The sequence below is a fragment of the Mizuhopecten yessoensis genome, unplaced genomic scaffold (genome assembly GCF_002113885.1).
Source record: "Mizuhopecten yessoensis strain PY_sf001 unplaced genomic scaffold, ASM211388v2 scaffold5565, whole genome shotgun sequence".
Lineage (NCBI taxonomy): Eukaryota > Metazoa > Mollusca > Bivalvia > Pectinida > Pectinidae > Mizuhopecten > Mizuhopecten yessoensis.
The window spans coordinates 11,123-29,285 of record NW_018406112.1 but is presented as its reverse complement, the minus strand read 5'-3'; the positions used below and the strand labels follow the sequence as shown (position 1 = coordinate 29,285).

Sequence of the window (18,163 nt, the reverse complement as noted above, 5' to 3'; positions counted from 1 at the left end):
GGATCATTATTTCCCGTGCTGTTCTGCTCACGTACTATGTTTTTGGGTCAATTTTTACCCTGCTATGGTATGAAATTTATGGATCATTATTTCCCGTGCTGTTCTGCTCTGGTACTATGTTTTTGGGTCAATTTTACCCTGCTATTGTATGATATTTATGGGCGGTCTGCTGTTCATGGGTTGATATTTCTTCCCTGTGTTCTGCTATGATTTGATATTCATATGGTCTTAATGTCGATATCAATATATTTCTGTTTTCTCATTACCGAATCATACCAAAGCATTTTCCATGTGATACTATCAACACCAAATGTTAATGCTGTAATAAACACCACAGGTAGGTAATGTAATAGGAGTTGTATTATACACCACAGGTTGGTTTTGTAATAAACACAGTGATTTGCCACGTATATGTGCCTTTAACACTGTTTGGTGCTGATATATACACCACTGTTTAGTGCTGTAACATACACAACTATTTGGTGTTGTAATATAAATCACTGTTTGGTGCTGTAATATACATCACTGTTTGGTGTTGTAATAAACACCAATTTTTGGTGTTGTAATAAACACAAATGTTTAGTGCTGTAATATACATCACTGTTTGGTGCTGTAATATTCTTCACTGTTTGGTACTGTAATATACATCACTGTTTGGTGCTGTAATATACACCAATGTTTAGTGTTGTAATATACATCACTGTTTGGTGCTGTAATATACATCACTGTTTGGTGCTGTAATATACATCACTGTTTGGTGCTGTAATATACATCACTGTTTAGTGCTGTAATATAAATCACTGTTTAGTGCTGTAAAATACATCATTGTTTGGTGCTGTAATATACATCACTGTATGGTGCTGTAATATACATCACTGTTTAGTGCTGTAATATACACCATTGTTTAGTGCTGTAATATACACCAATGTTTGTTGCTGTAATGTACACCATTGTTTAGTGCTGTAATAAACTTCACTGTTTTATGTTGTCATACACACCAATGTTTGGTGCTGACTTATACACTACTGTTTAGTGCTGTAATATACATCACTGTTAAGTGCTGTAACATACACCAATGTTTGGTGCTGTAACATACACCACTTTTTGGTGCTGTACTATACATCACTATTTGGTGTTGTAATATACACCATTGTTTGGTGCTGTAATATACATCACTGTTTGGTGCTGTAATATACATCACTGCTTGGTGCTGTAACATACACCACTTTTTGGTGCTGTAACATACACCACTTTTTGGTGCTGTAACATACATCACTGTTTGGTGCTGTAACATACACCATTGTTTGGTGCTGTAACATACACTACTGTTTGATGCTGTAACATACACCACTGTTTGGTGCTGTAATATACATCACTGTTTGGTGCTATAATATACATCACTATTTGGTGCTGTAACATACATCACTGTTTGGTGCTGTAACATACACTACTGTTTGATGCTGTAACATACACCACTGTTTGGTGCTGTAATATACATCACTGTTTGGTGCTGTAATATACATCACTATTTGGTGCTGTAACATACATCACTGTTTGGTGCTGTAACATACACCACTGTTTGGTGCTGTAACATACACCACTGTTTAATGCTGTGACATACACCACTGTTTGATGCTGTAACATACACCACTGTTTGGTGCTGTAATATACATCACTGTTTGGTGCTGTAATATACATCACTGTTTGGTGCTGTAATATACATCACTGTTTGGTGCTGTAATATACATCACTGTTTGGTGCTGTAATATACATCACTGTTTGGTGCTGTAATATACATCACTGTTTGGTGCTGTAATATACATCACTGTTTGGTGCTGTAATATACATCACTGTTTGGTGCTGTAATATACATCACTGTTTGGTGCTGTAATATACATCACTGTTTGGTGCTGTAATATACATCACTGTTTGGTGCTGTAATATACATCACTGTTTGGTGCTGTAATATACATCACTGTTTGGTGCTGTAATATACATCACTGTTTAGTGCTGTAATATACATCACTGTTTAGTGCTGTAATATACACCATTGTTTAGTGCTGTAATATACACCAATGTTTGTTGCTGTAATGTACACCATTGTTTAGTGCTGTAATAAACTTCACTGTTTTATGTTGTCATACACACCAATGTTTGGTGCTGACTTATACACTACTGTTTAGTGCTGTAATATACATCACTGTTAAGTGCTGTAACATACACCAATGTTTGGTGCTGTAACATACACCACTTTTTGGTGCTGTACTATACATCACTATTTGGTGTTGTAATATACATCACTGTTTGTTGCTGTAAAATACATCACTGTTTGGTGCTGTAACATACACCACTGTTTGGTGCTGTAACATACACCACTGTTTGGTGCTGTAACATACACCACTGTTTGGTGCTGTAATATACATCACTGTTTGGTGCTGTACTATACATAACTGTTTGGTGCTGTAATATACATCACTGTTTGGTGCTGTAACATACACCACTGTTTGATGCTGTAACATACACCACTGTTTGGTGCTGTACTATACATAACTGTTTGGTGCTGTAATATACACCACTATTTGGTGCTGCAACATACATCACTGTTTGGTGCTGTAACATACACCACTGTTTGGTGCTGTACTATACATCACTGTTTGGTGCTGTAATATACATCACTGGTTGGTGCTGTAACATACACCACTGTTTGGTGCTGTACTATACATAACTGTTTGGTGCTGTAACATACACCACTATTTGGTGCTGTAACATACATCACTGTTTGGTGCTGTAACATACACCACTGTTTGGTGCTGTAATATACATCACTGTTTGGTGCTGTAATATACACCACTGTTTAGTGCTGTAATATACACCACATGTTTGTTGCTGTAAAAAATAATCACAGATCAATGTTCAACAACTCACGGGTTGTAATAAACACCACAGGTTTGTGCGTGTTACAGAATTAATTAGCTGTGCGAGACGTTTAATCGATCTCGTTTGATGTATGTTAATGTTTTACTCACTTAGGACATGCTGAGATCCCGCTATTGAATTTACAACCAAAGTGCATACCGACTTTATCGCCATGCATAATATATTCTTCAGTTTTGATTTAGATTTATTATACAGGTCAATCCTATGAACAAAACATTTTTTAAACATGCATGTCATCCAATATATTTTCAAGTCAATAAACTCCTCCATGGTGACTGTAACTTAACTGTTTAGGTATCGTGTAAAGTTATATCCACGCTCGACTGTACGTAGGCGTTTTCGTCCGCCGATTTGTAACCATTCCTAAAGTAGTGTCTAAAGAAGTGTAGTTTTGACAGGAAACCAACTCCCATCGTTACACTGCACACACGTCATCGACCGATAGAACAGGGAACGTGATGAGTAAATCTATCATTGTTGTCAGAACGGTTTTCTATGTAAAGCCTTTGACAGTAATCTGTTGGCATTGCACCTGTATAATACTTTCAAATAGACAGTTTGAAAGTCAACTGAATACTATGGAGACTACAGCAGCTGTTAAAGACAGGTTGTACAGCGTGACATTGTTAATGGACGATGAATCAGCGAGTCAATATCGTAAACATATGTGACAGTTACGATCAATCAGCAGAGCAGTGGCTCAGGTGGAGGACGAGATATTCTATTACAATCACAAAGGAATACAAAGTTAATTGACAATAGATTTTAATACATTTCATGTATGATTTCTTTACAACATTGCATGTTTAGTCTCCGGCATTCCACCTCGAATCCAGAGAATTCATAATTACGTCGCCATGCGTTGTATCCCGCCTGACGTTAAACGCCTCTTCAATATGATAAATAAGTCTTTCACAATCACATTTATCTTAAATACTGAAGTTGAGCACTATTGTTCAAATTTCTAAAATTTACAACTGAGCCTTTTTTCATCTGCCCTGAGATAAAACAGTCAATAAAGAAAATGGATTTTATATAATAATTTCTGTAATTCAGTAGAACTTTATAAGAAAAAATCGTTATATCATTCTAATATTGTATAGCATCAAGAGTCTTAATTACTGTCAGTAATACACGAGTTTGTATAGATATATATCATATATATATTGCCAGCACTAACACAATATCACAATGTAAGCAACGTCCTGGATTAACGTCCATTAGGGCACAGCGGCTGCCCCTAATCTCTGTCCATACAGAGAGTAATGTGAGAGGTAGGGACTGAGGCCGGGGTGATGTTGAGCGTTGCTGAGCCCAGCCTGGGGGTTTATCATGGTTTTGTACGGATGGTAGCGACTCGACCCCATCAGACCTGACAGTGGACTCAGACTTGTTGGGTAGCTCCTTCGTAGGGAATTGGGACTAACAGAGCCAGGTGTGGGCAAATGGAGACCTGGAAGGCCAGCCGCCGCAGCAGCAGCCAAACCATACCGGTCATAGCTTGCTGCCAGAGAGAGAGGGTCTGACGCTGTAGTATGTGTCCTCAGATGTTGTAATAGTTCCTCTGATGTAGTAAATCGTTTACCACAATGTTCATTCCCGGCCGATACCCAATTACAGGCAAAGGGAAATGCCGACTGAGTATGCCCGCTCAGAGCACTATGGTGATATAATGGCGAAGATAAATGTAACGAACTGGATGGAACAGATGTTAACAGCCCTGATGCTGAAAGCGATTGCAAATGTGAGAATGAAGAACTATTTAGTCCCAAGCTCAAATTTTGTAGAGATTTTTCATGAGCACACTGAGCACAACCAACTGCCGTACATGTGGATGATAAATGTGCGTTCTGTTCAGTCAATTGGCAATGGGTACAGTATGGGTCGCGACAAACAGGAACGAGGGTTGTGGCTCCAGAGGGTGTTCTCACACGGGCGTACGTCACGTAAGGGGAGAACGAAGATCCCATACCGGCTTTGAGAGCCGATGATTGAGCGGCCAGGGCAGATGATTGTGCTGCTAGTGCAGCTGCAGCAGCGGAAGAGGAACCAAAAGCACCATGTGCTGGTAAAGGTAAAGGAAATCCGGCGAAGTGCGCGGCAGCTGCGTCTGGTGAAAGTCCGTGACCAGCATGGGTGTAATGGGGGTAGGAACTAGATAGTGACGAATAACCACTGTAGGCCGACTGAGACGTAGAACACACTGACTTAGCTACATCTCCATATGAACCAATGTCACGAGTAAACTTGTGGGGTGACCTTGGAGATGACCCCGGTCTTTTGCTCTTGTCATCGTCCTTGTCCGTCATGTTGCGATGTGACCCCGAGCTGTGCGAGCTGATCGATCGAGGTGGTCCAGAGGTCAAGTCCGCCTGAGGTGAACATGTTTTCTCCTTAGGGGGACGAGGAGAGGATTTGGATGGAGATGGAGACGGCGTTTTCTGGTCCTCGCTAGACCGTGACACGGGTACAAGGGGGGGTATATCTTTGCTTTGAATTGTCCTAAATCCGGGTTTACTGTTAGAACTGGATTCCTTGTCTTTTGTTTCACGTTTGTGTCCGTCATTGTTAGATTTGTCGTTGTTTTTCTCGCTATCTTTTTTATCTAATGGCGGTATTAAGGACTTTGAGTTGGTGTCCTTCCCTATACTGCTACATGTCTGGGCCAGTAACGCCAGTGGACTCTTCTTCGCGTCAAGCTATTAAAGAGAAAAATCGAAATCATATAATTTACAATAACGAAATGAATACACCATACATTTGCTTATCTTAATATATCACTGTTTTTCTTTTGTGTTTTTGTAGTCAGTTTAAAAATATTTCATGAATTTAAGGAAACTTAAACAGATATTTTCACTTTTTCTATTATTTTTATTCTCAAGTTTTAAACTCTTCTTTTAAATATTTATTCAGCGTATTATTTATAACAAGAATCATAACAGAGTTCTGCACGAAATTTATCTTATTGTGATCAATGCATGAATTATTTTGTCAAAGATATAAATTACACTCGTACGTTTAGTTTTAAATTGTTTTTATGTTTCCAAATAAAGAAATGAGGTAATACAAGGAAATATAATCGACATGATAAAGCCCACATTTAGACATATGGTATTTTAACAACATCGCCTTGCACTTCAAATCGGACTTTTGATAAATCATCCCAAAATGACTGGTTTATATGTGACGCCTACACGACGTGTATAATATACGTATTATATAAGGAGTTAGGGTGTGTTCGTACGAAACCTCGTGGGAACAAGAGGTACATGCCGAGAGTGTGATTGATGACAGGTCTGGCGGGTCACCCTACAGTGGAAGTCGAGTAAAAGGGCCGGCGTGTGTATATAAGTGTATAGGATCGGGGTAGTATACACTTATCAATGTGCGTCCTTATCATACAGTCGCCGATCACCTACTATCGTATCCGTAAACAAAATAATTCTTTTTGAAGTTTGTCTTTGAATTAAAATATTATTTTTGATGTGAAAACCTGTACGGGTGGATTATCAAGCTCTATTAATTTAAATTTACCCCATCAATACATATAATTTAATTGATAAAGAGGTTTTATTTGTGTTCATAAGCCATATACTTAATCATTAAGATAGCCCAAAATGTTTCTGAAAACATATCCTCCCTAATTTTTAAATATGATTATTTTTATATTATTAAATACTATAAGCCGACTTACCGTGGTAGGAAGGGGTTGTAAGTAGTCCGGGTTGATATACTGAGCTACCGAGGACGACGTCAACATCTTGTTCGATGTTGAAACACACACAGCTATGTTGTAAGAATCCAAAACGTGTTAAAAATATAAAATCCCAAGTGAGGAGCCAGGAGAGAAAGCTCACAAAAACACCATCACTGAACTAACAATGGTGTGTTAGTATAGAATCCGCACGACTTGGTCAGATCACTCGGGTACGGTAAACAAAAACGGTTCTATGTCCGAACAGCAGAAATGCCAGACTAGTCACTGGTATGTTCGTTTCCTTGTGTTGCTATCCCTGTTTACAGCACGGCTGTCAGTCAAACAACTGAAAGTCGACAACGAACGTCACCCCGTTAGTAAACTGAAACATACAAGCCCATACCGCCCATCAAGCCAGATCTCAAGTGATATTCTCAACACTTGCGGCTGACTCACGAGATAAAAGGTTTACACCGCCTTCAGGCAGTTTAATATATCACAGGAACCACTCAAGTATTCATAGCTTGTGGGCTTTCCAAACTGTCAGTTTGCATCAAGATCAAGTATGATAAATGTTCTAATCGGACCAATCAGTGGCCAGATAACATAACGCTGTCGGTTGAATACAAAATGGGTAATATGGGTTGTAATCAATCATGTTAATGGTCAAATTGTCAATCAAATTTCCATTTCTAGGCTCATGTACTTTGTACAAATTAAATAAGCAAATTGCAGATGAAAGAAACGTCTAAGGCAAGAGATAATGGCAGACAATTTAACATGACCGCCGCCATCAATAACGACATAGCGTCTGTCACTACTCTCGTGAAGCGCTAGTTCTAAATGTGATGAATGAATTTCAATTATGACCTAATGGGGATAGGAAAACAATTTCATATGAATTGGTGTAAATCTGCAATTCTAATCATATCGTATAGAACACCACAACAACACCATTGGATGTAGAATCAGCCCGGATCAACAGTGTCCACTCCCACACTTTACAACCTGAGTGGTGTGGGTCGCGGTCATCGGTACACTAATATGTACACAGATGATCAGTAGTTATACTTATACATACACAAATAATCAATACACTAATATATACACAGATAATCAATCCATCAACTTATACACAAATAATCGATAGATGCACCAATATGTAGACATAGATAATGCATATTGTAATACGTACAACTAAACTAACTTTATTTATTAATATGTACACAAACAATCAATATATCAACTAATACATGTATAATCAATATATCTACTAGTACACAATCAGTTAATAAATATACAAATAAGCACACAAACAATCACAAAAGATGCAATAATGAGTTCACAATATATATGATAATGAATAACTAAATATTGATGTAAAACTACTTTTTGATATACAGATATTTATATAAATAATAGGTTTGCTAATACGTGGATATAAATTTAAAAGATATACAAAATACAAATAAAAAATAATAAAGTACACAATCAATACATATAATTATCATGTGCACACATAAACAATATATATTCTCATAAGTGTACTAATAATCAGTTGATATGTTAATACGTACACAATGGAATTATTTATATGTCAACAAATATTTTTTGGCGTGCACAAATAATAAATTAATATACCTATGATATAATAGCAAGTTCACAAAACAATCGATAAAAGTATTTGTGCGAATACGTACTCCAGTAATACAATTTCTATTTACTACACACATAACAAATATATAAATAGAAAGTCTTCAACGGTATTTATTTTTGTTTTCATTCTATTTCTACGGTCTGATGTTTAATTTTTCATAACCTTAGCTGTATATATACTTGTACCTACACAAAAATCGATAGATGTATTTATATGCACACAGTACCTGAACAAATATAGATTATCTTTCCTTTGGATAAATGCAACATAAGATGAACGATGTGATATACATGGATTTTTATAATTATGCATTTTAGAAGTGAAATATTGATCTGTTACCACTTTAAGCAGGCCTACTTACATTTACTGTTTGTTGTTTTGTATGACATATGATTGCTACTATGGAATGGTAATTTTATTTCTCAGATATAGATCCCTCTGATGTTTTATAAATAGTAAATTAATATCAATACAACATGATTTTTAAAACAGGCTTGAAATTGTGTTTTGATATGCTTGATGTAGGAACAGCTGTTACTATAATGTCATACTGCTGTAATAGAGTGTTATTATCTATTGTATAGCACTGCTAACACATGTCTGAAGCGCACCATTAACACCAGCTAGTTCGAAACAACACGACTTGACATTACGGCCAGGCTATTTCCGTTATCCATCAATGATCAAGGACCAACCAAAAGATACAATAGATTATTCCCCAATTAAGTCATAAATATCAATGATAATCAACTTATGCTGCACAAGCAATCAATTTTCAGTGCATGATGCAAGTCGTACTTTACTGAATTTGACTTGAATTATTGAGGCCTTATGTGAAGTTGACTTATTGGAGCTTTCAAATGAAGGGGTCTTTTACCTAATCACTAATATGAAGAGAATGCGATCGGTGCGCAGTTTATGTAGATGGTAGAGTAATACATTGCGCAATGGAATATATTAGGGTAACTCTTAAATCATTAATTAGAAGTGGAAGTCAGCGGAAAAAACACATTCCTCATGTTATAAGCGGGATATTTTGCAAGTTATTAAAATAATTCGAACTGTCATCTTTATTAATCCAAACACATTAAATATGATGTGACATTTTCTTAAAATTCTTTTAGCAAAACATATAATTAGCCATCAAATAAAACGAATCATTGGATAATTTGTGAACTAACTGGAGGAAAAAATGGAAGTTAACAAAAACGTTAATGGTCAACGATAAAAATATCAGATATTCCTGTAATATACGATTTTAAAGAAAAATATATCATTAATGTGTCAGCACTGAATCCTGCTTTAACTGTTTTATTTTCTAATGTTTACTCAAAGACAAGACAAGTTTATCTGGTTTCTGATCAAATACCTGTCAATCCTGTCTCTGTATGTATTACTATATTGAAACTGAATAGACATAATGACAATTTTTCAGTACTTTTCTATTTCAAATGGATAAATAAGTCCTGTCATATTAGTTTCGACCTGTTGAAAGACATATCTTCTATTTTTGGCCTCATGCGATAATGATATGTATTATCAATAATAGCATGTAACTCTGGTGTACAAACATGTATGTCTGTTATACAAACATGTATGTCTGGTTTATAAACATGTTTGTCTGGTGTACAAACATGTATGTCTGTTATACAAACATGTATGTCTGGTGTACAAACATGTATGTCTGATGTACTAACATGTATGTCTGGTATACAAACATGTATGTATGGTATACAAACATGCATGTATAGTATACAAACATGCATGTATGGTATACAAACATGCATGTATGGTACACAAACATGTATGTCTGGTTTATAAACATGTATGTCTGGCTTTTAAACATGTATGTCTGGTTTATAAACATGTATGTCTGGGGTACAAACATGTATGTCTGTTATACAAACATGTATGTCTGGTATACAAACATGCATGTATGGTATACAAACATGCATGTATGGTATACACACATGCATGTATGGTATACAAACATGTATGTCTGGATTATAAACATGTATGTCTGGTTTTTAAACATGTATGTCTGGTTTATAAACATGTATGTCTGGTGTACAAACATGTATGTCTGGTATACAAACATGCATGTATGGTATACAAACATGCATGTATGGTACACAAACATGTATGTCTGGTTTATAAACATGTATGTCTGGTGTACAAACATGTATGTCTGGTATACAAACATGCATGTATGGTATACAAACATGCATGTATGGTATACAAACATGCATGTATGGTACACAAACATGTATGTCTGGTTTATAAACATGTATGTCTGGGGTACAAACATGTATGTCTGTTATACAAACATGTATGTCTGGTTTATGAACATATATGTCTGGTGTACAAACATGTATGTCTGTTATACAAACATGTATGTCTGTTATATAAACATGTATGTCTGGTATACAAACATGTTTTTCTGATCCTGTCAACCCGTTTTATCAAAAGCGTTCACACAAATATTTACTACAATTTTATCGACATTGATTGAAAGATGAGATTTCTATTTTATATACCTTGATCGGTATAATAATGAGAATGCGATGTTGTGACGTGACATCGGTGACGTGTGAAGAAAAGTCAGGTTACACCATAGTACCGTGTATAATGATTAAATTCATGTCAGGTGTCAGATCGATAATGCTCGCTACACCTAGTTCTATACAGCAAGCACCTGTCGTCTACCTCCCCAACGATGACAGGTAAACTGTACTGGACCTTTAATCATGCAGTTCACACTCAATGGTAAAGTGTAGTCATTAACAAAGCTGTTTAGACACCAAATAAAGATGGAAATATGACTTCGAGACGCTGGGTTGACATGGACACAGGGTGGAAGCCGAACCAAATGTGTGCCACATGTGCATATCTTGTCGAGCCGCAGGACAAACGTTATGTCCCAACCACACCTCATACAAACGAGTCGGCCCAAAGGCCTTACAGGGTGTCTAAATCAAACGAAACACCTCGTACAAACGTCTTCCTGTTTAAATGTGACATATGACATGGTGTTGAAGCTTCAGGCTAGCGTCACGTCTTGTAAACATCTGACTGAGTGTGTATTGGTGCGTCTAGGTGCAAGTCAACCAAGATTAGGAATAAGTATATTCACGCAGTCGTAAATATCAGAGTTTTTCTAGGGTTTCTCGTGCATGCCATTACATTAACACATAGTTTTCAATTGATTGTTTCTCAGGAAAGTAAATATTTCTTTTTAATCATTACAACGTGGTTGCATTATATGCGTGTATATATACGTTTCTCTGGTAAATGCTTATATCATTTGGAAATTTCTCGAACTCAATTGCTTATAAATAGATTCTTGATAAAAATGAAAGTTTATCCCCTAGTATATGTACCTCTCGGGGTCTTTAGAAATGCCAACTTAACGAACTATGCAATTAATGGGAATAAATCATAACATGTTTCTAAAATAACGATATTGACATTCCCCCAGAAACATCCTATACAACTGTTTCACTGTCTCATGTTTATGTCCAGTTAATTGTTATTAATGACGACGGTATCAGTGACACGTTTACACTTACAGCTGTGTGAGGCAGTGTAAGTGACCAGTTTTCACTTACAGCTGTGTGATGCAGTGTCAGTGACCAGTTTACACTTACATTTGTGTGAGGCAGTGTCAGTGACCAGTTTACACTTACAGCTGTGTGAGGCAGTGTCAGTGACCAGTTTACACTTACATCTGTGTGAGGCAGTGTCAGTGACCAGATTACACTTACAGCTGTGTGAGGCAGTGTCAGTGACCAGTTTACACTTACAGCTGTGTGAGGCAGTGTCAGTGACCAGTTTACACTTACAGCTGTGTGATGCAGTGTCAGTGACCAGTTTACACTTACAGCTTAGTGATGCAGTGTCACTGACCAGTTTACACTTACAGCTGTGTGAGGCAGTGTCAGTGACCAGTTTACACTAACAGCTGTGTGAGGCAGTGTAAGTGACCAGTTTACACTTATAGCTGTGTGAGGCAGTGTAAGTGACCAGTTTACACTTACAGCTGTGTGATGCAGTGTCAGTGACCAGTTTACACTTACAGCTGTGTGAGGCAGTGTCAGTGACCAGTTTACACTTACAGCTGTGTGAGGCAGTGTCAGTGACCAGTTTACACTTACAGCTGTGTGAGGCAGTGTCAGTGACCAGTTTACACTTACAGCTGTGTGAGGCAGTGTCAGTGACCAGTTTACACTTACAGCTGTGTGAGGCAGTGTCAGTGACCAGTTTACACTTACAGCTGTGTGAGGCAGTGTAAGTGGTTTTTGGCTTACTGTATCAATTACCCAATTTATATGTGTCACCATTTACAAATATAACCAAAGCTTTCAAAGTATCCATGGGTCAGTCAGTCAAAACGAATAACAACGTGTCCATTAGCGGATATATATAAATACATCAATATGATTGATAAATCACTCAACATCTACGTTTGTACATTGATATAGGACTTGCTTCAATATATAAAAAAATAATCGTTTAACAGATATATTCATTCAATGCAATGTTTCTTCCTAACATACAAAAATATAAATGCAAATCCATCAAATTAAATCCGTAGATTGTGTGTACGCGTTAGTGACATTACCGCTTTAACTGTTACCAAATATATAGAAATTAATATTACTGAGTTATTATCAATCTTTTTGTAGACAGATCCAAATGGTATATTTGTATACAGTTTCCTTAAAGGGAAAATTGAACTGAAGTTTCATATAAATGGAAAGTTAGATGGATTGCCCATACTTTAAATGAAGTACGAGGATAATATATCAATTATAAGGATAAATCTGAGTGTAATCAATGTTTCTTGATGCGTCACGCTGGCGTAGGACACGCCTTCCCCATTACTCGGGATATAAGACAATGGGGAGCTTTCTAACGTCCTACATGGATTCTTTGCAGCAATGAAGTATATAAATCTAAACGTTAAATTGAAATAGGAATGGTAAACATACGAGCCCCAACATCCTAGCTGATACTATGAATTAGTGCGTCTGGCCACTGTACATGTTAATAGCATTCCAGGGAATTCTTTTCTTCAGCAGATCTGACAACTTCCGAGATGTGTTCGTCTGTAGCGTCTCTCACAGAACATAACTAATCACGCAGAGAAAAACGCGGGTCACAGGATCCTGACATAATCCATCTATTTTGATGACATAATGACAAGTAACGTATGGGTTTATATGCCTCATCGCTTTTGTTACATGTGGTCCAATTTGTCTTCGTGTTCCCTTGTTAGCTATCAAGTCGGAGTAGAGGACTTTCGTAATAACTTTCTGCATTTTTACAAATTCTTTTCTTGAAAGAAAGACATGAAAAAATAATTTGGTTGACACAAATAAATGGGCATTTTCAAATCCTGCCTATCATTTGCATAAGTGCTATTACTTATTTTATATAGTGTAACTCACAACTGGTGATTACGGAGAGCAGAGTGTAGGAATCCATTCATTCCTTCAGCAATATACCTATCTTTATACTTACTTACCTACATAGATCTATCCACTTGCATCTATCAGTCTGCCAATGTATCTTCATATATACTCCACTGGCTAATGGTTCTTTTAATCACTTCCATTTTTCACCGGGATTGTAAATGGTTAAAGCACGAGTTCTTGGTATCAACCTAAGGTTTTTATACGCATCTACTTCTGGAAGGATCATGCGATGCATCGCTCAAACTTACAGTAAAATATCACCGACGTCTTCACTTGTAAATGGTGATGAATGACCATGTAACGGCTCTAACACACTTTTCCATATTCAACGGTAGGGTACAGCCGAAACACTTTGGAAGAACACCTCTCCTTGAATCGATAACACAGTATAAGTTAGAAACAGACCACATAAAATTGTGATTAAAACAAGCAGTCGAACAAAGTAAGTGTAGTTAGCATGAGGCTTCAGTACAAGCTCACCTATTTGAAAAACGGGCAATAAGAATTTTTCGACATTTTGTATATTGGAAAATGAGTTGATAGTTGAAAGAAAAGTCGTTGAAAAGGAAAAAGGAACTTCATATTATTTTGGTGTAATTTAAGTTCTATCCTGTAAGCAGCTTCATTTTCTATTACGATCGTTATAATTGATAGATAAAGCGATAAATAATAATTAAAAAAAACCACCACTATTTGTATGTGTTGCTTTGTTGTTATGGCTTAAAGTATAAAATATCCACCAGAATTAGAACCTCCATTCGTACAAGCGATACTCGACAAGTTACATCACTCAACACGAGATCATTGAGATCATTCTTAATAACAAAACTATTTGATTATGGCGTATACATTGTTTTGTGTCGAATGTGAGGGTGCGTAATATCCTTGACGGTGAGTGATGGTGTGTGACTATTTAAAACTAAGACAAATAAAGAAAAATATTTTAAAATAAAAATGAGTGTTATTTTAAAAGTCTGTACTTTCATATGACGTCAGTGACATTGTCAAAATTGATGGATACTAAAAAAGGCAAATTTTAATGGCCATTTATCTATTCAAGCGTATTTTTAGGGCTCATCAATATGCCCAAAGGACGTTTGACAAGCCTCTGTTAATGTATTTTGAAGAGTCGTATGTTATTCTGGAAGTTCAATGTGGCATTTTGTCAATGTGCCTCAACATAATTATAATGATTAATGCTAGACCTGTATCATCATATACAGTTAACACATTTTGATGCATTTCCGTCGTTAAAATACATATATAGTAGTCAGTTACTTAGCAAGTCATTGCATCAAACTTGAGGCCAACAGCAATGATTCGTGTTATTTATAATGATAGTATCTCAACAGGTTTAAGTCATCGTTCATCATAACACAAATATAAACAATGTCAAGGAGTTGAACGTCACGCAGTTTATCGCTATTGTTCTATTCTTTTTAATTCTATAAACCATAATTTAGTGGCAGGTTTAAATACTTGTGTGTATTATACAGCACAGATGAAGTCAAGGCTACAGGTCTACTGGAAGGCCACGCGCTTATTATTGATGTGGCCACAGCCAACCAATCACTGTCAGCTTTGCACTTCATCCACCCAATGTATCCGGTTCATTTGTTATCGGTAAGAAAATCTGACAAAATCTCTCTGCGTGTTTAATGTCTCTACCGAGCAGCCTCGCAATGGATTGTAAACTTTTATAAAGAACTCCATGCTGTTTGGCATGGCATGTTATTGCGCAATTAATCTGCGGAGTCCGTGCTATCGGACCTGACACTGGTCTGGGTGTTACGGTACCAATATATCACTGGACCCTGGACATTGTTTTAGACCTGCACCATACCCCTAACAATAGGTGACCGTGCAACCTTACGTCAGGGTTATTGTACACTTCAGTGTAGGTAAAACTCAATAATCGATTGTAGCTCGCACCTCATGATTGTTCAAACTCAATGCCATGACGGCTCCATTGATCACAGACCATTATACCGCATGTAGGTGTAGCGATTAATTACAAATCCACCCAGCCAGACCAACAAACATGTCGGAGTGTATAATACCGCTAATGGCAGCTTCATTTGTTACAATCTACACCAGATTACGTAGCGACAGGTAGAAATCCATAAGTTTCACCAGGTGCATTAAAAGGAAGGGTCGTTTTAAAAACACGTGTCACAGACGTGGACGAACGAATCGATCTACATTATGTCACATGTGAAATGTGCCTTGTTATAAGTGTCAAACGAGAGTAATGTGTATTAGCGACTATAACTTTACATCAACTAATGGTTGTGTGCATGCTCTGTGCTGTTGACAAACGCTCGAGCAAAACGGACCTACAGCAGAGAATAGACCAAGGACTAACATGTGATTTATAAACTTTTGATTTCATAAGAAATGGAAAATCACTGAGCGTTGAATGAAAAACGACCATGTCAAAGTATTGAATACACGTTAGTTAAATAGCCTTGGTGTCATCTTGCCAGGTGGGGTGGAGAGCTAGGTAGGAAAGCTGCACTCACTGTTCTGTACGACCCCGAAATGTCTTTCCATGGCTTGTCTGAATAAGTATTTTACTGATCAAACCAGGACAAAACTTCCACCAAACGGGTTTTCCGTAAAATGTATTGTATTCATGAAATAACACTCTTGCTAATAAACTGGCACTGACTTTTTTCTATTAAACAAACTATCAGAGTTTGTCGATGTAGAAAAATATCCTGCTTAGTTTGTTACTTTATTTTGTTTTTATTTTTAAGATTTTTCTGATTCAAGAAAAATATTATTTTCTAGAATAAAAAAGAAAGACATTTGTATATAATACTATTTTCCCGGAAGTTCTTTGGATGATTACGTTAACTACAAGTAATATCATTGACATTTTTAACATTATCAAACCATTCGTGTAACAATTAAATGTCCTCCTTCGTACAGTGGTTCTGACTACCTTGGTCCGTGCGGTCATCACAGCATTCACAGGTACTCATACTACAGGACGTGTGACAACGCTTTAGGGCCTTTCGACCTAGGCTGATGTTCAGATCCCTGTGGTTATGAATAATGTCTGCTCCAAACAGCATCCAATTTAGTAATGGTGGTACAATGCATGTTGAACAACTGTGTGTTAGTTGTAATAATCGATAGCACTACTTTATACTTGGTGTTGATGCCCCATTGTCATTTATCTAACAAGTCTGCAGGCTCTCATTAGTGCCCGGGGCTAATTCCGTAATGACTTTCGTTAAATCTTTTCGAGTCACCTTGTCAACTTGTTGCTAGAATTTCACTTTTGCTAATCTTTCCATCGCTAAAAACATAAATCAATGCGACTTGCACTTTAGGAAACATAAAGAAGGGATTTCCCGGGGATGTGTGTCCCCCAGGTAATTTAATGAATTGAAACCACATGGTATTAACACCTCATCGATCCACTGTCACTAATGGTAGCTCACGAAGGGGTGAGTGAACACACAGTAATTACTGATGATTAATAACAAAGGTGTGAGTATAGAAATAGTAATTACTGATGATTAATAACAAAGGTGTGAGTATACAAACAGTACTTACTGATGATTAAAAACAAAGGTGTGAGTGTATAAATAGTTATTACTGATGATTACTGACAAGGGTGTGAGTATACAAACAGTAATTACTGATGATTACTAACAAAAGTGTGAGTATACAAACAGTAAATACTGATGATTATCGACAAAGGTGTGAGTGTACAAAAAGTAATAACTGATGATTACTAACAAAGGTGTGAGTACACAAACGGTAATTACTGATGATTACTGACAAAGGTGTGAGTATAGAAATAGTAATTACTGATGATTAATAACAAAGGGGTGAGGATAGAAATAGTAATTACTGATGATTAATAACAAAGGTGTGAGTATACAAACAGTAAATACTGATGATTACTGACAAAGGTGTGAGTGTACAAAAAGTAATAACTGATGATTACTAACAAAGGTGTGAGTACACAAACAGTAATTACTGATGATTACTGACAAAGGTGTGAGTATAGAAATAGTAATTACTAATGATTAATAACAAAGGTGTGAGTATACAAACAGTAAATACTGATGATAAATAACAAATGTGTGAGTACACAAACAGTAAATACTGATGATTACTTACAAAGGTGTGAGTATACAAACAGTAGTTACTGATGATTACTAACGAAGGTGTGAGTATAGAAACAGTAATAACTGATGATTACTGACAAAGGTGTGAGTATAGAAATAGTAATTACTAATGATTAATAACAAAGGTGTGAGTATACAAACAGTAAATGCTGATGATTACTAACAAAGGTGTGAGTATACAAACAGTAAATACTGATGATAAATAACAAAGGTGTGAGTACACAAACATAAATACTGATGATTACTT

At 36.6% G+C, this 18,163-nt stretch overlaps 1 protein-coding gene across 1 annotated transcript; it reads right to left on the bottom strand.

Moving 5' to 3' along the window:
• Nucleotides 1-3,685: 3,685 nt before the first annotated feature.
• LOC110450964 (zinc finger protein Noc-like) lies at nt 3,686-7,156 on the bottom strand. The gene is made up of 2 exons (XM_021498779.1): nt 6,632-7,156; nt 3,686-5,636 (listed from the first exon to the last, which is right to left on the bottom strand). Exons 1-2 carry the CDS (start codon nt 6,695-6,697, stop codon nt 4,158-4,160), a joined length of 1,545 nt encoding a protein of 514 aa, XP_021354454.1. The 5' UTR covers nt 6,698-7,156; the 3' UTR covers nt 3,686-4,157.
• Between the last annotated feature and the right edge of the window lie 11,007 nt (nt 7,157-18,163).

What these genes read in the sequence shown, in the direction of transcription:
- LOC110450964 (XM_021498779.1), bottom strand. Translation starts at nt 6,697, where the DNA reads ATGTTGACGTCGTCCTCGGTAGCTCAGTATATCAACCCGGACTACTTA. An exon ending in TACAACCCCTTCCTACCACG is followed by an intron (nt 5,637 to 6,631) that starts GTAAGTCGGCTT and finishes TCTCTTTAATAG; the next exon opens with CTTGACGCGAAGAAGAGTCC.